Genomic DNA, 23,783 nt, shown 5'->3' on the forward strand with positions numbered 1-23,783 from the left:
CTCAGCAGCTCCTTAAACAGTGTATTATATAAGAAATTATTTAACATTATTTGTCAATCAATAACTCCTTAGACCTGTAAAGCTCATACAGATCATGTGCAACGGAACCACAAATATAACAATAATTTCCCATAATTATTTTTAGCACCAAGTTTTATTTCTTTAATTACTGTTTGGTACGCACACATATTTTAGAAAGGGTGGGGTAGACTAAACATTTTTTGCTGGATCTAAGCCTTCATGACGATCTTTACTGCAGGACAACCTGCTTCACAGACACATCCTGCTAATGCAGTGGTCCTGGCCCTCTTGGTCACTGGCAGCAATACCAAGGAGTTGGTCTGCTAAAGGCAGCATCCCCCTCTGCAAGCTGCTAGAGATGCCCTGGCACCCTGTGCCCACAAACTTTGCCAAAGGTCTCTGGTGCGTGCCAGCTTACATTGAAGAAAGAGGAGTGCTGCTATTGAATCATAGAATCATAGAATGGTTTGGCTTGAAAGGGATCTTAAAGCTCATCTAGTCACAAACTCCACTAGACCAGGTTGCTCAGGGCCCCATCCAGCCTGGCCTTGAACACTTCCCTGGATGGGGCATCTACAGCTTCTCTGGGCAACCTGTGCCAGTGCCTCACCAGGCTCACAGCAAAGAAATTCCTCATAATAACAGGGAGGTTCAAGCAATCACCTGCCTTGAGGGTGGCCCTGGGATGAGACAAGTGCTTTGCTGCTGTGTCAGAGGGCATGTAGTGCTCAAGGGGAGCAGCCCTCAAAGTGTTGTCTCATCCCTCCACCGCACCCCCTCATAATATATGGATTAAACACTGAAATTACTGACTTTCTAATTGGTGAGTGAGAGTTTTCTCATCTCACTTGCCTCTGTTGAAACTGGCTTTCTAAAGTGTCAGTGGCAACGTGTACTGCAGGGAAAACCCAACCAGAAACTCCTACATGGGTCTGAGTGTTTGTGTAGATGCTTAGTTGTCATTTGTGTGGCTGGGGTCACCAGTCATGGGAGGGGTTGCACCAGAGCACACCTGAAAAAACCCAGTGCCTCCTTCTCCCAGGGGCACTTCCCTGATGAAAGTACTTTGCTCTTGAAGGCAAGGAGGGACAGGGAAAGAGCGCTGGGGTTCCCCTCATCCACACTTCCTCTGCCCAGACCACACTGCTCGGTTGGAAAGTTAAAGAAAATAGATGAGTTTTCATACACCCACCTCTGCAGACTCATCCTGCAAGTTAGGCAGAGTTTGTTCTCCCTCCTTCCCACGCATCGCCTCTGCTACTCAGCCTTGGCCCTGGAGCCCCTTCTCCCATCTCTCCCTTCTGCCACTGGGCGGGGAAGCCACCATAAACCCACTTTAATTGCTCTGACCCGCTCGGTCTCCCTGGGGCACGTCCCAGGGGCTCACTGGCACCGGGTTTGTTTCTCCAGGTGTACAGAGTTGTGGCTGCTGTCAGCCCACGCTGAGCCCCATGGCTGTGCTGTGGTGGGTCTCCCCTCCCTGCCTGGCTGACGGCACTGGGTGGGAAAGGCTGTGGCTCCTGCTGCCTTCTCCAGAAGCTTGCTGCTAGAGCCATCACCATGTGCTTGGCAGGGCACGGGGGTTCATCACCAGAGTGGCTCTCTGTGTGTGGGGTGGGGGAAAAGCATAAGAGTAACTCATAACATCGTTATATCCACCAAAATGTGTGGGCTTAATTTAGTGTCGTCATCTGACCAGGGCTGATTTGTTTTGTAAAATAAAATGTACGAGAAACCTGTGGTAAAAAAAAAAAAAAAAAAAAAAGAGATTGCCATGAGGATGAGAGCTGGATCAGCTTGGCCCAGGCAGGAGCCCTGGAAAGGGTCCAGGGAGGCAGGAAAGATCCATGAGGAGTTTCCTGCAGAGAAACTGTTCAAGAAATTGGGCAGAGGCAGTGTACATGTGACGCCTGTGTGGCTCTGCTTGGGTGGAAGGGGAGCCGTTGTCTGGGAAAGCAGCCCATCCCAGAGATTTGGAGGGGAGAGAGTGGGAAAGAAGGTGCAGTCTGGATCAACCTGATCCAAAATAATATGTGGTTTGTATTTTCTAAGTAGAAAATTAAAGGAAAAAGACCCCAAAAAAGTAAGTAGAGCAAATGATTTCATGTTGGAGGAAATGTAATTTTTCCTATTAAAAACCAAAACAAACCAGACCAGAAAACTCCCAGATTTTACAGTTGAAAGATTGTGACATGTGCTGAAATATTTTCTGGCAAGGCCCAGAGGTCCCTCCTCCCCCTGAGTACCATGAAGCTGGTGTTATTGGAATGTCCCTTGCCTGGATGGCAACACCATCACACTGAGTTTTGGGACCCCACAGCATGTGTGTTCTTGGAGGTTTTGCACCTCTGACAGCAGCAGCCCACAGCCAGTGCTTCCTTTGTTACTCTGGACCCAAAAGCTCTCCATCAGCAGCACTAGAAACAGGATGGGTACAGGAACTGAGTGTGAAACTAATTCAGAAGAGGTGCTGGAAACTGATGCTGATGGCATCTTTGGAAACTCTTTCACCAAGCTGAAAAAAAAGGGATTTCCTAAAATGACTGAAATTGAATTTGCTGCATCTGCAAAGAGTGGCTTGTGGGTTATCTGTCCCTGAAAATAGCTAAGGAAGCACTACAGTCAGCAACTTTTCAGTTTAAATGACAGCTGCTAATGTGCCCATGGGTGATGGCAAGTTCCAGGTACACTACCAGTTGTCTTAAATCCTGAAAACACAACTGCTTGAATTGTTAAAGCTCTACAAGTTTGTACAGTACAAAAAGACAGTGTCTTAGGCCAAAAAAAAGCTACTTTTGGATTCAAGGCGACCTGAAATTAAAGCCAACAGTTTGAGAATCTGTAATTGATCTGCTCAGAACAAATTATATGGCTACTTGAAGAGAATCCAAATATTTTCATTTTTTTAGAAAGAAGTGCAAAGAAGAAAAATATTAACTTGTTGAGAAAGAGGAAATTGTATGGGCAAACTAAAATAGGCAAGAGTTTGACCTCCATATTGGGCAAGTGTGTGCAAAGGTGGAGAACAGAGGACTCAATTTAGTTTGATGAACAATCAAATCAGTGCTTATGACATAAAATTAGACTCTATGTTTGAAAAAGAGCTACAGAAACTAACATGATTTTTATGCCATTGACCTTAACACTCCTCTGTAATGTACTTGATGAGGGGGATTTTGTTTTATTTTTACTGAGACAAATTCAATTGATTTACAGTGATGAATGCAATAAAACCATACACATGCTGAAGGAAAGCTTAGCTTCAAGGCAGTACAACTCTGTCCAAGAAACTTAACCCCTTGAAATTTGCCATTTTCAGCTGGAAAGGAAAATCTCAAAGGCATGACTCCAGCAAGGCTATTTAGTCAAACAGTACCAGATGGATGTGTGGGATTTACCTTCTGCTTTGGTTATGAATGAAAGTAGTCAGTTAGGAGTTTGCTGAAGACTATTTTTGCCTGGAGCAGTCTGGTCAAGATAAGGTTAATGTACCTGTGCTTGGGTCTGTTGTGCTTTGAGTGAAGGATGTGTGGAAATGGGAGGGAAAGGAAGCTCACAGGAAGCCAGGTAACACAATGACTGAAGTACATTGCTTGAGTGAATTCAGTTTGTGACATTTTGCTGGGATACAAAATTTCATGGTCTCCAGAATTTGTGACTGAATTTTCAGTATTTTCCTTTTTCCAGGAACCTTACCAACAATACAGCTCATGCTGTCTGTGAGGCATAAATATCAGTTTCCACCCTCCAGACTGGGAAGCAGAGAAAGAGTTCTTTGACTAATCTCTGAAGAGCTGGGCCCTATCTGGGTTTTGATGAGCTTGGAGCATCTGCCTCTCTTTAAATGGCCAGGGCTTGGGTACCAGCCCCACGGAAGCTGGGTGTGATGGACTAAGCAGGGACTGACACTTCATACTTACAGGAAGCGAAACCCAAGGCAGAGAAAGATCTTTCAACAAAGACTTCAATGCATATTTGTGCCTCCTTCTCCTCGAGGAATTTTTGAATAGTTTTTAAGTGCTTATGTAGACCCAGACTACTGTGGTAGGCATCATGTATAATTTCCAACTTGCCTTTGGTCCTGAAGAATTGAAGCAGCTGAGGTTTTCTCAGCATTTCATGGCCCATCAGGTGTCAGATGTTGGTACATACAGAGGTGCCACCTGATGAGCTGATGGAAGCCCAGACCTGTGTTCAGCCCAGCTTTGACTAAGCTGACAACCTCCTGTTGCCCCTTCACCTCTGGGGCAGAGCAGTGAGGAGGTTCAGGGCTAGGACACATCATACAGAGCAGATCCCTTGATCACACCATAGGCAGCTGGTGGCCAGAGATCTCCTCCTGCCAGCCCATGGCCAGCCCTTCTCTCTCAGGGCTACCAAAGCCCTCAGCCTAACAAAAATGTTTCTTCTATCTACTGCACTGAATGCCACAGATCCTAAGCCTACTCTTAGCAACCCAGGCGTTTCAGAAATGGTTCCAGGGAGGGCAAAAGAAACTGTTGTCCAAGATGCCACGTACTTTATTGTGTGATCAGTAAGGTAGCTTGTTTCACCACTTCAAACTCAGCCAAAGGGCTCTTTTGAATAGTCAGAATAATCCCTGGCAAAGGCATTTTTGAACGTACCTATTTTTGAACATACCTACGCTCCAAGTTCAGCCAAGTGTTGTGGCTTCTTGGTTTTGCTTTGTTTTCAAAAAGTTTGGTGAAAATAATTTTCCTAAACTGACAGCAACAACCGTAACTCATGTACAGAAACAAGATAGCAGTCTCATACAGGAAATATTTCTGCTTTCATTTTTATTTTATGAATACATATACAACAGATGCATAATCTTCCATTATCCAGGCTTAAAAGTAACAGGTCGGGGTGTTTTTTTTTTCCCGAAATAGCTTAAAGAGGAAAATAAAAATCAGAATGAAGGAACTGCAACATAGCCAAACCATACATTCCAAAACTTTGCTAAAATTACTGCTGAAAAGTGCCTCTGTGTGTATGTGTGCATTGTCCTGCACGATTAAAGCCTCACCCAAGATATTTAGTATATGAATAAAAAAAATGCTTTGGCATAATCAGAGATTCCTCCATGCACAGTTTATTGACATTTCTGAAATTATGAGAGAATAAAATCTGAGGACTATATAATATATCATTTCCTCTTCTTGGGAGCAATGTCTTTAAATGCAGTGGGGAAATGAAGAGGAGTCTGTTGACAGGAGACTTTGCTTCCATAATAAGATGGTTATATTAGCAGGATGCAAGCAGCTTCATATAGAAGAGATGAAGAGATATATGTATATAATTTAAAAATGCTATTTTATATGAGAATATTTTTCAAGATAACATAAAATGAACCACTCTAAGACTAGCTTCCATCAAAACATTTTGCTTTATTAGTTCTATTTTCTAGCTACAAGTCAAGCTGACATCTGTCGAGCTTTTTAACTTTTCATATGGCAGTCTATAAGAAAAGTTTCATGCAATGTCTACAAGGCTAAATACAGGGTAAATAATTGGGATTAAACAGGTGAGGAATAACAGACTGTTTAAGGACCAGTAACAGCATACTATGTACACAGAGCCATATTATATTCTCATGTCTTCACAGTAATGTGCAAATGTGACAAATATGGCTTTCATTTTTTTTTCCTTAAGAAAGTAAGACATAATTATACAGAAGAATGTTTTAAAACACTTAGTTGGATTTCACCTTTTTGTGAAACCTGCATCGGGGTTAGGGAGCCACCCCAGTTCGGGGGTGTAGTTCGGGTGTGTTTCCAGGAGGGGGCACAGATTCCTAAGGCACAATATTAATGTTAAACATTTTTAATTTAATCATGCTATTTTATTTTAGTTTTGTTTTTATTTTTTAATTTTTTTTGGTTATGTGAAGCAATAGGTCGTTGCTACTTATATAATAAGCTGTTGATTGTAAAAAATACAATGTTGAAGGCTACACTACATGCCTACCTGTAAGTCCAGGAACGTTAGCTAATCTGAAAACACACTATACAGCGCCGCATGTGAAACCAAGGTGGGGTTTTGGTAACATCCTTTTCCATACACGTAGCACAGAGTTATAAGGCTTCTGCGGAATAATAATATTATAACAACAAATATTTTACACTCTTCCATAATGGTATTTACAGTTACTATTACTCATATTCTGACATTTGGTAAATAACATGTATCTTATATGCATCCTTCTTGCCTATCTAAAGTGCTTGCTTAACTGTGTGAGGAAAGAAAATGCATACCTGCTTTAGGTGCAACAAACCCTCAAAAGAAATAGCTGAAATATTTGCTGTGGATTTGAAATGCATTCTCAGAAATTGAAATTATTGCTAAATTCAGTGCCCTTACTAGGCAATCATCTATATTACTTGTCATATATAAATATATGCATATATACTAGTATGTATGTACATGCATACACATTCATCTATCGTGTAAAAGATAGATTTCAATTTTTTGTCCATCAACCTTTTTTATTTTGTGCTATTCAACTCACTTGTGCTATGACAGAAGCTGGATCAAAATCAGAATCTTACCATGCTACTACTACTACCAACCCTATGATTCATTAGCACGTAATGAAGGCAATATGCAAAAAGAAAGCTGAGATGATGATGAATCAGGAGGCTTTTGAAATGCACTGAGAATAAGGCAATAGGCTGTACATTACAGCAGAGGAAAAGCTGAGGAAATTCTGGAATTCATAAACGTGTCTTACTGGAGTTGGGATTGCTCTCCCTACTCTGCTGCAGAGTCCTATGCTTTTTTCCAGTATTATTCTCCAGAATTCAAGCTCTAGAGTTTCTGCACCTACCAACACTTTTAATGGTAGGAAATTCAAAGCTTATTAAAAATGCCCTGATGCCACAACCTGGTAAAATAAGGCACTTCCAGGGCTGTATTCCAGCGGTGCCATGCCAAAAGGATCAGCAATGGGAAGAAGCGCTCAGATTTTGCTGAGTTTCCTAGTTTTGTCCCATGAAATGCGCCATCTTGGAGCATACTCCTTCTTTTCTCTTTTGAGATGATTTTCTTTAAAAAAAGCTGTTTCATCAGTTGAAGTTGAGGAGCTACTTCTCTGTAAGCAAGAGGTAAATCTTCAGTTCCTGACATTCATTAAGGTGGAAGATCAGAGTGGTACCAGGCAACGTCTTCAGTTCATTCGGTTTCTCCCGACTCAAGGTGATGTGCCAGCCAAGTCAAAAGTGTGGATTTCATACCCGCCCACATTGAAAGCTATGAGTGGACATTGGTACTGGAAAGGTCATTCCTTATAATTTCATTTACTGCAAAGAAAGAAGACAAGAAAAGAAATCGATTAGCATCCTGCTGCTGCAGGCAGCTGTCCTCAGTCCACAAACCCCCTGAACTCGCACTCATTCATTGAGAGCTCCAGTACAACTCTGAACAGTAAGTGTGACATCACCAGGTAGCTTGTACAGGCTGATCACAGTGCAAACCCAGCAGGATTAACCAAGGTTATTAACATGCTAAATATGTGTAAAACCAGGCATCACAAAACCAGCAGCATCCTGGACCTTTGATTGCATCAAACATACTTAACATTTCAAATTGGTTACAGATAAAACATTTCATTTCCTCTAGAACTGCCTCAGAAATGCAAAGCCAGGACCATAGGAGATCCTAGAATAATCTACTCCTTCCACAAAAAGAGCTGCTTGGAAAGTATGTTAGCCATGGTAGGTACTGGTGGCAGCAAGCTGCCAGTCACTGAACCTGGATATGTGCAGCTGCAATGCCTAGATAGAATAAAACTTCACATGCTGGTTTTTTCCACTGTGGGTTGATATTAGGGAAAAAAAAAAAAAAGAGAGGAAGCTGCTGCATGCGTGCCCATTACCTAGAGCTGGTAACATATTTAAATATATAGCCTCCCATAATGGTGATCAATGCATGTGGACATGCACTCTTTACTTCTATCTACACAAACAAATGAGAGGGACAAACAAGTTAAAAAAACTCTCCTGGCAAGAGTCAGAGGAGAGAATAAACAAGGTCTGCTATCTCACCATCAGCCAGCCAGACTGCATCTCCACTGATAAAGAGTTGTTTTCTTTATTCATGAGTCTTCTTTCTTGCTTTCCCCCCTCCCCTGAAGATCATCAAGCAATACAGTTTCCCACACTCCAATTATGTCCATGTGATTTTTGGCAGATGGACAGGAAATTACTGAACCTGGCAAAGGTCATTGACACAACATCCCTTTTATTTCCACTCCACCTCCCTACAGCAACTGCCACCACCTGATTTACATGGAGATAGACAAAATGCCATCAAGAGGACTATCACTGCTTCTGAGCTTCTCTAACATGCCAGGACTAGGAAACAAGTGCCCACGTCATGGAAGCACCACGGAAATCCTGCATTTTCCTTTCCTTGTGGGCTGCTCTTCACAGTAATTCAGATAACTTCATGTGTTTACTGGAAAAGACCAAGTCTATGTAAAACCAGCTTCCTGAAGCAATTAGTTGGGTACGTTTGGTGTTGGTTTTTATGGCTTGTTTTTTTTTTTTTTTTTCCTGCAGACCTATTGCCCACTTAGTAATTGCAGCACATGAATCAGTCAGGATTTGTGTCACAGGTCCTGGCCACCAAAACCAGTTCTACCAATGGATACACATGCCATACTTCAGAGAGGAAATATCAGTTGCATTTGTAACTGTCTATTTACAGCAGCAAACTAAGAAGTATGGAAATGAGCTGTGAAAAGACAAAGCAGTTCCCCTTGAGAGTGCTGTGGAGTTCATCTTTAATATGACCAAAGAGCAGAAACAAATTCAAGTGGCAAGCCCTGCACTGAGGCAAAGACTGCTCTTCACGCATCCAACCCCAGCCAGAAGTGCCGCCCCATTTACACGTAGCCATACTCCAGAGAGCTTTAGGGACTGAGTTTCTGCCTTGCATGCAAACAGCATTCAACTTCTGTGGAATTCTGCCATGATCGCTTCTGTGATAAACTTCTCATGGCACTCTCAGGTCTGCAGCAAAACCACACAGCAATACTTTTGTGTTTTATGTGACAGTGAAAACAAATCCTCCTACCGACCAGGCAGCATCATAGTTTTGCTAACTTTCCCTCAAAGCTTCTGTTGAATCAAATAAAGACACTAGTCAGGGCTATCCTCACTTTGTACAGTTACTTACTGCGTAGAAATATTAAATAATGAATATTCACAGTGCTTCTGTAAAATGTGAACATAAACATCACTGGTATTTCATGGGGACAGAGAGGTGGAAATGTGAAGGGCCACCCCATCTCAATCAGGATTAGCACCAAGGCATCTCAAATCTCTGACTAATGCTGTAGCACTTGCTGAGTTACTCTTGCTTCTTTCAGTAAAACTTTCAAAAGCAACAGCCTCAGCCTGCCAGCTCATGCTTTCCCCTATTAAAGCATGTAGCCAAGGTATTTTGGAAGCAACTTGATGACATGAGCGAAGGTCCAACTCCAAAACCAGCGTAGGCACTCAAGAGGCTGCCCCTTCCTGTCACTCCAGGTGCCTTCAGCTGACCCTCTGTCACTCGAGTGCTGCAGGACACGTCTTACTCCAGATATGACACAACTTTTCCTTTTATCTAGGAGCCCACCTGCCTTGGCTCAGGCCATGAGACCACAGTGCTCCTTGAGTCACACTCTCTCCATCTTTCAGCACCCAAATCAATTTGTCCTCAGTTGAAATCACTCATATTCTGTTACTGACTCACAACAGTTTATTGCTTGTTTTTATTTTATATTACTTTCTTAAGAGAGATGGACTTCTGCTACCTTGATGAGTAAGCCTGGTGTCCTCCTGCAACAACATCTGGCAGCTGTTCAACAACAGTCACTAGACTGTCACCACAGACTTGGGAGACAGACTTGGGAACTTCAACCCAAGTGCATCCATTGCCACCAGACATCACAATCAAAGAGGGCCAAGACCACCAAGAGGACACTCAATATCTCTCTCCTCCACAGTTGTCTGTGGACAGCATGGCTCAGATACAGCTCATTTTATTTCACTATTTCACTTGCTGTTTCACTTGCTGTTTGTAAAGACCCACTGCAGTGTCAAAAATGCAAAATATTCCCAACAATGCAATGGAAAAAACCTGCAGAGAGGGACAAGGGTGCATGCAAAAGGCCCAAGTGGGGGAATACGTGGCAGCACAGCTGACCTTGCAGCAGCAGCCAGCTAGCAGAGATGAAAGGGGAAGTGTGATTCGAGCGGGCTTTCCCTCACTGCCCACCCAGACACCTGAGGCTGCAAGGAAAACCCTCTGGTGGGTGGAAATGGGGGAAAACCAGGAGGCAAGCGCAGGTGAAGTGTGCTAGGTTTGCTAGAAGGATGATCCCCACTACCCCCAACTGCATCGTCCAGCACTCCCATAAGGACTCTCCACATTTTTTCTGATTTCTGGAAAATTTACTTCCTTTTAATACTCCAAAACATGTTAACATTTCTGTTGCATGCTCGGAAATATTTTATTTTGCATCAAATGGAGTATCTTGGAATGTTTTTCTTGACCCCAAACTGATTTTTCTTTCGTTTGGCAAGAAAACATCAATATTCTTGTTGTAGGCTGACCCAAGACTGTCCTTCCCAACAGCAAATCAAACCTCTGTTACTGAAATATGATTCTGCTGAAGTATCCTGTGTGTCCATCCATACCAGTGTTACAACCACCACTACTGTCAGTTCATTGGGAAAGAGCATAAGAACCAGCACAGCTCCAGTGGGGCTGTCTCTAGTTCATCTTTGCTCTGCTGGAGAACTTCGTGAGCTGTCGCTGCAGGCCCCCAGCTGGGTAATAATTAGCACTGACTCCATGATTGCAGAAGGCTGATCCATTGCTTTATTCTCTATCTCATACTATACTATATTTATTAAGAAGCTCGTAACCCTTACAGACAGTCTGATACAGCTTTGACCTAATTGGTCAATCCATCCAAACACCATCCAGTGTCCAATTAAGAAATCACCCTTTGGTAAGCATCTCTCCATAACACATTACTCATTATTTTCTCTGAGCTTTCTCACAGCCTTCCCCAGGAAAATCCTGGGAAAGTCTGTGCCTGCTGCTCTCTGTGGCTACTGAGCTGCTGCCACAGTGAGCCAGAGGTCTACACCCTTGCTTCCAATGGACTTTGATGAACTTTCTTCCATGAAGTTTTCTAGTAACCTTCTGAACCTGTTTTGGCCTTCACAGTTTCTTGCAGCAATGGGTTCCACAGTGTACATATGTGAGGGTGGAAAAAGTTTGGGTTTTTTCCTGTTTTAAATTTGTTTCTTGTAAATTTAATTCATGTTTCAAGTAAATGAGCTGAGTCTTCCCTGTTCACTATCTCTTTGCCATCTATCCCTTTGGTAGCCTCAGAGCTCCACTTGGTCCTATAGGACTACTGCAGAACTTCCCAGAGAGGCAAAATCTGATCATGCAGATAAAGTAATTGACACTTTTCTCTTGGTTCTCACATTTGTAACAATATATTTATTATATAATTAAGGAGAATCAGCTGGTTGCAGTCTTGAATGCTCAAGTTTTGACTTACAAACCTGCTATTATTACAGGAGGATTGTGCATGTTCCACAGAACAGCAATATTCAGTGCAAGCAGTATTTTGGCCCAGGTTTGAGTTTCATTCCTAAAGCAAATGCTGGTCTTTGATTCCGCAGCTTCTTGGATACACATCCATCCATGTCTGCAGTACCATTCCAGGAGTAGCTGGGTTTTGAATAAGCACAACATTCTTCTAAGAAAGGTTCCAATGGCTTTACACTAATTTTTAAAACAACATGACCTGAGTACTAACAAAGACTCATTTTATAAGCAGGACAGATGAGACACAAATGATTACCCAGCTTGTTGTAGGCCCTACATACAGATTAGCAGCAGATCTGGGATAGCATGCAAGATGTTTAACCTTCAATGCCTAGAGTAGCATAGCACTTCCCTTAAAGCACCAGGTTGATCCCTATCAGACCAAACAGCTGAGTACTATGATTTACAGTGCCTTTGTCATCAGATTTTTTTCACTGTTTTTCTGCTGGCCTTGGGGGGTAGGCCACTGTTGCTTTCATAGTTAACACCTACAGTTCCCCACAATGCCTTCTCTCAACTGATATTTTCCATTGTCATGTTCAGCTTTTCCACTGACAGAAAAGTCAAAAAATAATAACGCTGAGAAATGCAGGTAACACGTGACCTCTCTACCTGTCAAGGCTTCTGAAAGAGGAACCTTTCCTTTGCTAAACAGCAGATGCCATAGTAGCAGGATGTGGTGAGCTGTTACCCCACATTTTAGTTTAATAAGGAGTTTTTTTCCTCTTATATTTAATTTTGCTTTGAAATGCCCTTGCAATGGAAATTTCTGCTTTACTAATTAGCAAAATCAGTGTCTTACTGATGCACCAGTTTGGGTTCCTGCACGGAACAGGACAACCAGATATATCTGTACAAATGTGGGTTCCATATATAGATGTGAACTTCATAGGAAATGTAGTATTTTTAACATTTGGTGGCTGTACATGGATTCCATCAACTGGCAAGACTTTGAATTTCTGCAGATTTCTGCTTTCCTTGCAGACTACTATTGTGGATTAAAATGTGGCCTTCTGTTTTAATAAAACACCTGTTCTTCTGAGACAAAGATCTGCCTTACAGCTCAGATACTGATCCTGCTCAAAGCAAAGAAGCTGCAAGGTCAGTGGTGCAGGGAGTTAGGAGAGGGCACATGCACAGGGTTTCCTCAACTGGGGAGCTTTTTGGGGATACAAATAAGAGAGTATAGAAGACTTCATACTCCTAAAGGTGAATATCCCCCAAGAGCCTGAAAAAATGGGAAGTGAGCTGAGAGCCATGGTCAAGCTCACAATTATGAAAGGCTGTGTCTATAGTTTTGTGGGTGAATGGTATCAGTTTGAAAACATATCCCATTCCCATTAAATCTCGGGTTTCTGGCTAGGTGAAGTTGTTGTCTTGTCACACATGGGGAAGCCAAAGACCAATGTTCCCATGACTTCAATCCATGTCAGCAGGAGCCCAGAAAGGCCTGCAGAAGGAGACTGAGTAAGGTTGTATTTACTGTTGTGGTCTTTTATGATGCACTCTTCTCTTTCAAAAGGGAGGTTCACTTCACTCTTTTTTAATTCACAGAGAGGTGAGGTAAGAGTTTAGGCAAAAGGACACTCAGATGCTTTGCACTGAGCTGACAACTTGTGATTCACATGCCCGTGTTGTCCTGTAAATAGCAATGGCATCAACTCAGCTCCTTCAGGATGGTTTTTGGTTTCCTCATCAATAGAAAGTGCCACATGGCATGTCCCAAGACATCCAGGCATGCAGGGTCACATGAAGTTTCTATCCACAGCTGGCTAGCCAACCCTTGTTCATTACTTCATGTCCACCTGTGTCTGCTGGGGACCACTGCTGCTAACATGGAGCAGAACTGAAGACAAGAGGCTGAGATGCCATAAATGCTCTCTTGATGAAAATGAACCAACACAACCTGCTCTGACTGGCTCACATGGCATGGAAAACACAAGTAATACCAGCTGCACCTTTCAAGCTACGTGTGTGGAAAACATGTGGTAAATCGCACTCTGATTCTGCCATGTCTGGACAATAGTGCTTCATCTTTCTGATGGGTGTGGCTGCCCAAGCAGTACAATGCCATGACTGGAAACCTTATTTGGATGGTGTTTGATACTGGTCAGACTGCACAGCTTCTGTGTCACAGCCTCCAGAAGCTCTGTGGAAGGTCTGAGCCACCACCAGAAACAAGTAGCAGTACTGAAAGCAAAACTGCCTTGGTTTGGCTCATTGTTTTTTTTCTCCTGGCAGAACTCACTAGCTCAGGTGAAGCCTTACATGGGTACAATTACAGTGACTGGATACAATTACTCAGGTCAGGGTTCTCTCCACACAGCTCATTAAACAGCGTGGATGTACCCACAAGTGCTCTGAATTTCTGCTGTCACTACTCAGGACAGGAAGAGAGCTGGGGACATACAGCTCTGGAGTGACTATGAGTTCGATGCTGACACCACGCTACCTGTAGTAATGCTTTGTAGTATGGCATTCACTTTGCTGCCTATAATTGTTGCCCTCAGATTTTTTCCACCAGGAGTGATGCCATATCTTGCTCCATCAGGCTTCTGTGCTCTTGTACGCCCTTCTTTTAGATGAAATGACACATATTAGAATCACTGAAGAGGAATTCAAAGTTGCAAATGAATGCAGAGGAAGCCAAAATACAGAAGGAAAGTTTTTTTCTTATCTCCATGTAGAGATTTTATTTTAAGAGAAAAATGGCTAAATATAGATGCATATACAGTGACTAAAAAAATTAAGTTCCTAGTATAAACCATCCCATGGCTAAAATTCTCCAGTTTTTATCAGGGTACCTACTTCCTCACAACTAATAAGCATCACTACTTTTTGACAGATGAAAACTGCAACAAACAACATATAATTGTTACTCAAATCACAGAAAAAAAATGGTTTTTCTTACAGAAAGTATTTTTTCAAAGCTAGTAAGCATTGTTCTGTGAGTGAGGCAAAACATCAGAAAACAGTGATATAAATTCCTGAGGTGCCAGACTGTAATCCAAAACTATAGATCACATGAAACCTTACTGAATTAAAAACCAAACAAAACAAGCCTTGTGAAGCAGTGGAAAATATAACTTCACATGTTCCACAAAGAAGTCAGATCTTGTGTTACCTCAGGTGTCCTGGATGTGTTTAAACCTTAAACTTATTTTTATCTGTTTAATCATAATAAGCCACTACCACAGGGCATGCTATTTTTGGAGACAGAGAATAGGACAGTGGAGCAAGTGAGTGAGAACAAGTAGCAGGTTTGAATAAAACATGATCCTCCCATAAGAGCATCAGCTTGGCACGATGGAAGGCATTGTTGTGCATGACAGCCATTACCACGGAGCCATTTCCTACCTGCTCTTCCCTCTGCCTTCTTTAGTTTAACAACTCCAAGTCTGCAGGACGGCTGTGCTGCGGATGGCTAATGGGAAAGGTTCCTTCTAGTGCGATGACAGCACTGTGCGGCAGCAATTTAACTGGGGCTCTTGAATAGGTGCCCAGACTAAATGAGTCCCGTCCTATCGCACCAAAATTTCTGGGTTTCAGTTTTTCCTTCCCTCCCATATGCAGCTCTGGAAACGCCCTGCGTCTCTTGCTCTGCAAACACTTAGGGATGAATTCCCCGGCTGCTGGAAATTAGCTTAAGGATCAGCAGAGCTGCAGTGATTTCCAAAACACTGGAGTCTAAACTTCAGCCTGTTTTTACTCTTAGTCTGAGGATGGCTGCACTCAATCTGATTTGCCCTTTTTACCAAAGAATCAAAGACTCAAGAGGAATTTCAGGTAGCCCTCACTGAGGCCAACCTTGCCTGGGGAGACGGGCATTTGGGCTGTGCAGAGGCTGCAGGATCTGCCCCAGTATGATGCAAGCTTCCTCTGACACACACATATGCACACGTGTGAGGGTAAGGCTGGGCAATGAACAAATAAACCACATTTTAACCAAAATGATGTGTTTACGTTCCTAAGAGCATCTGTAAGGGAAACAAATCAGACATATTTTATGTTTTACACAAAATTTCCATGTGACAGATACACTACACAAATGTTACCTAAGGTGGCCAAAACCTGAGGTCAGCACTGCTGGAAGCTTTGCGGGTGCCAGTCTGGAAGGAGTAAGGAAACCACGGACCCCTTTGCCACAGACAACAGGAATTTGCCCCTGTCACGAGCAATGCAGTAACGCAAATTGATCTTGGTGAAGAGTTCTCCTTTTCAATTTAGTGCCCAACAGTGAAACAGGACTGTCAGATCCCGGCATTCAGAACTCATGATTCATGCATTGCTAAATTCTGAATGTCACCAAAATGAAACTTCACTTTTTTGTCTTTTTACTCTCATTTTCCTAATCCCATCTCCCAAGGTTTGCTGTACCTCACAACTAGCTGGCAACTGAAGCATTGATAACACTTGTGACATGAGGGTCTCAAGGTATCCTATGGTTAGAAAAGCAAGGTTAAAGCCCACCTGATGGCCCCAAGGGCTGGCAGGTTCTAAGGTTCACCAGCTGTGAATGGGAGAGGGGGAGTGGTACTGGACGGTATCACAAAGCTCTGAGTCCGATGCTGAAGGCTGCAACTCAGAGACTCATGCCCTGCCAAAGGAGCATCCCATGCGCATCCCATGTGCATGTGCATCCCATCCATCTTTTCTGTGGGCAGCTGACACCAACCCTTCAGACCTCACACGGCCATTAGGCCAGACCTTTCTACATAACACAAGAAAGGGCTTTTCTCAGCGTGCTGGAAAAGTGACAGGTTAGCTTTAGAGAAAAAATAATTCTGGGGGTACAGGACGAAAAAATGGAGCAAGAAAAGGTCCATAATCTCTATGGTTTACTGATTTCAGAGTTTAAAAAAAGTAAAAGAAAACTGAATTTCTCTATCGGTTATACAATTATTAATCTTTTTAGAAGCTTTTCTAACATTGCACATAATGAGCAATTCATCAAAGCATATTAGGTGCCACAGAAGTTGCATTCAATATAAAGGGGTCATTAAGTTTCTTGTAATTGCACATTACTGAACCTTTCATTAGTTCTAAATTAAATCAATTGGATGTGCATGTATGCTCTTTAATTGACTTTATGTAATAATAGTGTGGCCCGTAGTGATCCTCTGGAATCCTCCAAAATGAGCCACCTTGCACTGCTGTTCATAAAAAACCAGCTTGTGTGCAGCTGGGCATAGCAAGTAAAGCAAAGAAACAATAAATGGAGGCAAGAAAGAAACATTTTAGGTCACACAGCAGTATTTGCTGAGTGCCCTTTTCTTTCCATGGGTAGAGAACGGCCAAGAGACTTCACTCTTCTTCCACTCAACCAGCCTCAAAATCTGATGGACTTGAGCAGGAGCAACATGGTCTCAAGAATGGAAGTGTCCTGGAGATAAGTTAAAACAGGGTCTATACGATCTTTTTCTGAGCAAGAAGTGTTTGGTTGCCTTTTTACATTTTTTTTTCTTCTAATCGACCCAGCTTGTCCTACTATCATCACCATCACCACCACCTCTTTCCTTTATAGCCCTTTTCATCAGAGAAGTGCATGCCAAACATAAAAGATCAATGCCATTATTCACATCACCCAGCAAAGAGGGCACCTGGGCAGTGACAACAAGAGGATGCTACCGTGCAGGCCATAACCAATGTGCCTATGGCGGGCGGCCACTGCGGGGACGCATCTGTGGCTTGCCCGTGTGAAGGCTGAGCCTTGTTTGGTAACCCCTAATCCACAGGGGGCTTGCTCAGTCAGATAAAAGGATGACCATGAAGTGACTCAGTGAGTGGCCACATTCTGCTGAATGGAAGAGAAAGGTAGGGTGGGGCTAATAAAATTTTTGTGTGTTTGATAAGGGAAAAGAAATCCACCTATGAGCCTGCTGGGGATTAGGCTGGGAAAGGTCATGCTAGCTGGGGGAAATCCTTAGGCAATGGAACACAGCTACTAATCTTCAGCAGAGGGCAAGAACCTGGCTGGCTCTGGCAATCTGAACTGGTGGTTGCGAAGAGATGGCAAAAAAATGGATGCAATAAAAAGCTGTCACGCAATAAATTTGCTTTTGGCATGATGACCTGGCCATCACCATAATGTGAGCTGTAAGTAATGCCACAGGATTTCATTTCAACCACGGCAGCATCTGTTGCTAGAGAACACTGCACCTCAAAGAGGAGTGCATGTTGTCTTTGTCATGGCTCCTTGGACAAGAGCACTGGCAGTGCTCAATGACACTCATGCTTTGGCTTTGTACCACCCTAACTAGGGACAGACCTTTTCATAATGAACCCCCCCATCCAGTTTGGCTGGGAAGCTTCGATCCAAAAGCTGATTTAAGCACACTTATACTGGAGATATACCAGTGCAGCTTGGGCCATGATGTGGAAACCCCCAGGGTGTTAGTGGATGCTGTCCCTAGTGTGGAGATGTGGCTGTGAAAACTGCACCGAGACTGTTCCTGGATTCCAGTACCCCTTGGATGCTAAAACCACCTCCAGCAAGTATCTCAGATTATAGCAACTGGAAGAATACTCCTATTTGTACATGGTCCCAGTGTGACAGAGCTGCAAACATGACAAAATGTCTTTTGCTCCTTTCTCCTCTCCCACATGCTGTGCCTAGCTGCAGAATGGCTCAAGCTCTGGCTGGACTGACAGAGCAATGTCAACAGTAAAATCACAACATGCAGTTGCAAGAATTCAGCAAGAATCACAGCTGGGCTCCCAGGGAAGATAAAATCTTCCCCCTTCAGCTCAGTGCTTGACACAAGAACCCTGCTGATGCTCAGTGCCCCCCCACTAGAGAGGAAATTTATTCTGCCCCAAGAACGAAGCACTGTAAACCTGCAGCCAGCACTAGAGAACTAGGAAAAAGGCACTTGAGAGCAGGTGTACAACACTCATCTCTCAAACACACTTAAGGACCTGAAATTTTATTCAAAATGGTTGCATTACACTTTCCAAACAGCCACTTGCAATGTGCAACAGGCTTCTTTTCTACCTCATTTTGAGTAGCTGGATTTCAAAACCCTTGCTTCTCAATAGCTGAGAAATGACAGGGTGCTTCCATTGCCCAGACTGCGTTCTCACAGCACATCCAAACTCCAGCAGGAGTTGGCCTGCACTTTTGAGAGGTGCTCCAGGCAACAAAATGAGTGGAAGAACTTTAGCAGTAATTCAAGAGGAGCTTTAAAAATTTAATAATGCTTCAATGAAGAAAACTGGCTGCTTTCATGAGATTCAGTCAGGTCAAATCAGCTAATTCAGAGCAGGAGGTAAATGCATGGAGGCTAACACAGCAGCTTTGGAAAATCCACACGACGACACATTGCTTGAAGGGCCAGGCAGGTCCCTGCTCCTTGGGGAGCTGAGCCAGGACATGCAGACCACAGGATGTAGCTGTGGGCATGCAGATGTGCAACATCTGGCTCTCTCTTTAGAAGCATCCTTGCAACAAGAGCAACCCAGCAAGGGTCAGATGAAGACCCCGTGAACCAAGCGCTTTTAGTCTGGAGATTTGGGAACATCAAGGACATTCCACTGATGAGATAAAAGAAAAAAGTGCAACAAAGGTTTTTATGAAAGGCCACACAAATGGATTGTTGTTTGCTCCACACAACAGCCCTTCTGGTGCACCACACCTTTTGCAAAACATAGTTCCATGAAACTAATTATTATCTCCTGTAGCTTCCGTCTACACACATTTCTGAAATACTTTCATTCCGAACTGTTTTGAGAGGAAACATTAAAAAGAATGGAAACCTGGCAATTAATCAGATGGAAACCCTTGTTTCCATTTTACAGAATAGGAAAAAAAGAAGAGAGAATTATAAAAAGAATACCCAACACTAACTGCTAAGTAGGAAAATGAAAGATAAGCAGAGGCTGGGGACTCGGACCACTGGTGTGCTGCATGCATTTACCTGCGATCGGATGTGGTTCTAAAGGGTGGGTCAGATCTGTCTTTGCTGTTCTCGTTCAAACCCACACAAACACCTAGTCTGAAACTAGGTTTTGACAGATGAAAATTCTATTTCCTTAAAAACTTACAAAATAAAAACCTTGAAAATTTTTTTTCAAAGCATGGACGAAAAGCTCTCCTGGTCAAGACACAGAGCAAATATTTACAGGTGCTGGGGAGACACCATTTCCTCCCTTTAGGCTTCAACCTGGTGTCTGCCACATGATTTTATCCATTCAATGATTTTTTTTTTTCCAGACATCTGCCAAGAGGAAATAACTTTGCTGTATTGGGAGTCTGGGAATCCTAGAAAACAATCTTAAATCCATAAAATAATTGAAGTGCAGTTTTACTGAACTGTCAGTTCGATTCTGATTTTTACTACAATGTCAACAAGAGTTTAATTTGTTTTAAAGTTTAGGTTCTTAAATCTGAGTGATATACGGTAGTTTACAGCTTGCTGGCAACAGCTACTGTGGAAAAAAAAATGGAAAGTGCATATAAAGGCGGTTCTAACTTTGACATTGTGAAAGCAGGGAGCAGTGCCAAGAGCAGCAAACAGCATGGCTTTCCCAATCCTGGCTGGCTTTAGGGACTGCTTGCTATTGACATCAGTCGCTATGGGATACATTTCCCTGCTCTAACAAATCTCATCTGGAGCCCGTAATTAAAAAAGAAATGACTCAAAGTGTAATTTCTTTCCCTAAAACATTCACAGATGTTAACTAGATTGCTAATAGTGTGAGGTGTCTGTGGGTGGACATCTTCCTCCTTATCTGCTCTGTCAAAGGGGACAATTTATTTATTAAAACCAGTCCTAAAGGTAGTAATTTTTCTGCATGCATTTTGTGTATGGGGGTGGTGGTGTCTTCCCTAAACTGCTTGCCGAATGAACGATTTGGAGGTGTTTTTCTTTATAGTTTTTTTTCTTCTTTTCTTTTCTTTCCTCTCAGAAGTCATCTCCAAAGTCAGCCTGATTTAAAAGGTACTCAGAGTGAGTAAAAATGTCTTTGCTGAGCAGATTAAGAAGTATCCTGTCTGAGCTGTAAAATTAAAATAAAAATAAAAGCGGTTCTAATAATAATAATCACAATACTAATACTAATAGTAGTGATGTAAGTTTCCTGCTCCAGTGACTTTCCACCAGTGTCCTTGGCTGGTGCCCCTTGGTAAGTGCTGCTAAAAGCATTTACAGGAGCCGCTGGAGGGCTAGGGAAGCCGATCTGCTTCAGGCACACACTGGACACGCAAGGGGGAGAACAAGAAAAAGGGATGAGAAACACATGTCCCTGGGGAAGCAAGAAAGGCTTTTCTTGGCTCTTGGAGAGGGTGGCAGCCCCAGCTCTGCCACAGAATGCTACTCCCAGCCAAGCACTTCCCATCCCACATGGCCATATAGAGCATCCCCCCGGTACCCTGCAGGAGGTGATGGCTGAAACTCTCCTTCCGTACACACGCAGCCCAGATGCAGTTGTCTGCTTGGGCCTTTCTCCCCGCCAACTTCCCCTCCTCTTGCTTTTCATTTTCTTTTTTCAACCAGCTTTGATTGGAGCCAGAGCCTGGGGTAAATCAGAGGAATTTCTAGATTTTTCTGAGCGCTGTGAGCTCTTGCTGTTTTCCGATACCTACTTCCTGCCATATCTAAAATAACAGCAGCTGCAGGGGCCTGATAGAGAAGAGCTCCAGGGGAGAAGTTCTCACAAATGGGGTGGGAACGAAAAAAAAAAAAAGAAGAAAAAAAAGACTTATTAGGGAGATGATAACACAGAGAGCCAGCATCAGATTAATTGTTGGAGCTGATAGCACCACAGGCTGTGGATGCTGTTGTCAGAGGCAAACAAATCCTGTAAAATGGCCATGGGAATGACAAGTCTCCATGTTTGCTGGGATAACAGATGTAGCTTTACAGCACTTGTCCTATTGTATGGAGTATCATGCCTCGATTAGCTAATGCCTCTGAGGGCCAGATAAGTCAGGATGAATGCCCTGCCTTAGAAGTTTTCATGCTTTCTCTTTGGCGTGGCTATCTATGGAGAGCTGCAACAGAAATCTTTGTACACATACAGAAGGTCCCCTCTTTAGAGAAAAACATCAGAGAAAATGGAAAATTGTTGAAATGACATTGTTTTCCATGGAGAACACATGGTGCAGTGTTGTTATTGTCTCATTACAGACCACATGAATGAGTACAGCCGCTCAAGAGACTTCCAAAAAGGAACCTTATACATTGGTATGAGGACTACTCTAGAAGAATGTCTCTGTCCAACTGGCGTAAAGGATGACAGAAACAGACATGGCTCACTCACACAAAATACACTTACATACCATTCAGTGTGCAAGAACATGCTGAGATCTCCTTGAGATTCCTTGCAACCAATACAAACATTGCTTTAAATATCAGCGCACCCAAAGAACCAAAGTGAGTGTGCTTGAAGCACTGCCAGTCAGTGAAATATAGGCAGCATTTCAGGTTATTGTATGTGCCATTAAACTTAACTTATTAATGCAATTCTACAGTTACTCTGGAGCTAAAACTTGTGTCTGCATCAAGTTTTGGGTCCTGAAATATTCACACAATATTAGAGATTTTCATGCGTTATTTATTTTCAACATAGGAGTTTTTAAAATATTATTAAGTGAAGGTTATCATGATTGTGAATTGGAGCCTGATCCAAAGAGCACAGGAGACAACTGAAGAATTCCTACTTGCTTCAACGAGCTTTGCATCAAATTCTTATTAAACACAGACAGACATCTGCAAAGGTAGTCTACAAATATGCAATGTACTGGGCTGATGGCTTGGCAGGAAAAAAATACCAGTCACTGTATTGTAAACTCTATTTTCTTCATTATTCCCAAAAGATCATTTGAAATGTTTTAAAGTTGATATGCTAAAGAGGCAGGTAGATGTGTTCTCCTATTTTGCCTGAATTTTGAAGCACTCAAGACTTCCCTGAGGTCTGCAGACTTCTGATTTCCACCACTCAAACAGGACAAGCACATTTCTGTGTTTACTTCAGTGTGTTGATTTTAGTGCATATGCATGTGGGTTCAGTGTGATCCTAGAGCCCTACCCACTTTCTAGGGAATAGTGGAAAACCATGCACAGGGTTTTAGTAGCAGCATGTAGTTTTTCTTTTCTAGATTTTAAACCATTTCTCTAGAACTAAAAATCTTTGCTTCACTTGAGTACACAGCACAGCTGCAAAATTTTAGTTGTTAAAATAAGATCATGTTAAGGTGCTTGGTTCTTCGCATCCTCAAAAGAGGCTCCTTAAGATATGAACAATATCTGGTTCATATTCAGATAATTAAACAAACTGGCCAAGTTTAGACAGACTAGACAATATTCTGGCAAAAAATCATGAAACTGAAACTAGCTAAACCATTTTTTTTAAGTTATTCTTGACAATACAAAGAGAGTGCATTTGTATTCCCGCAGAAGCAGAAGTAGTTAGAAAATATGAGGCATTGCCTAATCCTGTTTTAAGCACTGTTATGGCTGTGCTGCATTATGTATGCTTACAGAGCAGTACATTTATAGTAAACTGGGTAAGGAATTTGGGAGTAGGATTAACAAACTTTCCTTTCAAACTAGACTAGATCAGATGACAGTAGGAGATCAATCTGCAAAAATTCCTAAATTTTGTTCAAGAAAAGTGAGGATAGTGAAAGTCAGAGACAGTCTAAAGGGCAGCATGGCAATTATTTACTGACATGAGACTGGAAAGAACATCACATGGAGCACAACTTGGACTTTAGACACGTAGGAAAGAATGGTTCATTTTATGCCACTAATCATAGCCAAGGATTAAGATATTTTGGAAAAGCCCTATTATTTCTCATTCTGCAAACCCAGATTTCATTACTGGTAAATCATGAAGTTTATGAAGCCAATTCATACAAATTAATTTCCTTTTCTGATTTCCACTGGCATGTGAGATACAGATAAATAATAGAAATAAAAGTTTGCAAAGGAAAAGAGAAAGATACATAGAAATATCTGTCAGTACTTAAAAGCAAGGTAATCTCAAGTGAGGACGTAGATAGAATAATAGTCTCTGCAGCTAGTACATTCATTCTTAAATAAATTGCTTTTGGGTCTGAAGAGGTAGAAATCAGTGCAGCTGCACTACAATTAGATGGATCTATGCTGAGTTACTCCAGTTCCTGTATCAAAAATACCCAA

General features: G+C 42.4%; 1 protein-coding gene across 4 annotated transcripts in view; it reads right to left on the reverse strand.

Annotated features, from left to right (window-relative positions):
- Positions 1-4,802: 4,802 nt before the first annotated feature.
- The window catches only part of NFATC1 (nuclear factor of activated T cells 1), a 110,330-nt gene continuing 91,349 nt past the window's right edge, over positions 4,803-23,783 (reverse strand). For 3 of the 4 annotated variants that reach the window (XM_036378803.1, XM_036378805.1, XM_036378804.1), the window contains exon 10: positions 4,803-7,322. In XM_036378803.1, the coding sequence (XP_036234696.1) occupies positions 7,273-7,322 (50 nt within the window). In that variant the 3' untranslated portion in view covers positions 4,803-7,272. The remainder of the gene's footprint in view (positions 7,323-23,783) is intronic. The other variant, XM_036378807.1, reaches the window with a different exon arrangement.

This window comes from Molothrus ater, chromosome 1 (assembly GCF_012460135.2).
Source record: "Molothrus ater isolate BHLD 08-10-18 breed brown headed cowbird chromosome 1, BPBGC_Mater_1.1, whole genome shotgun sequence".
Classification (NCBI taxonomy): domain Eukaryota; kingdom Metazoa; phylum Chordata; class Aves; order Passeriformes; family Icteridae; genus Molothrus; species Molothrus ater.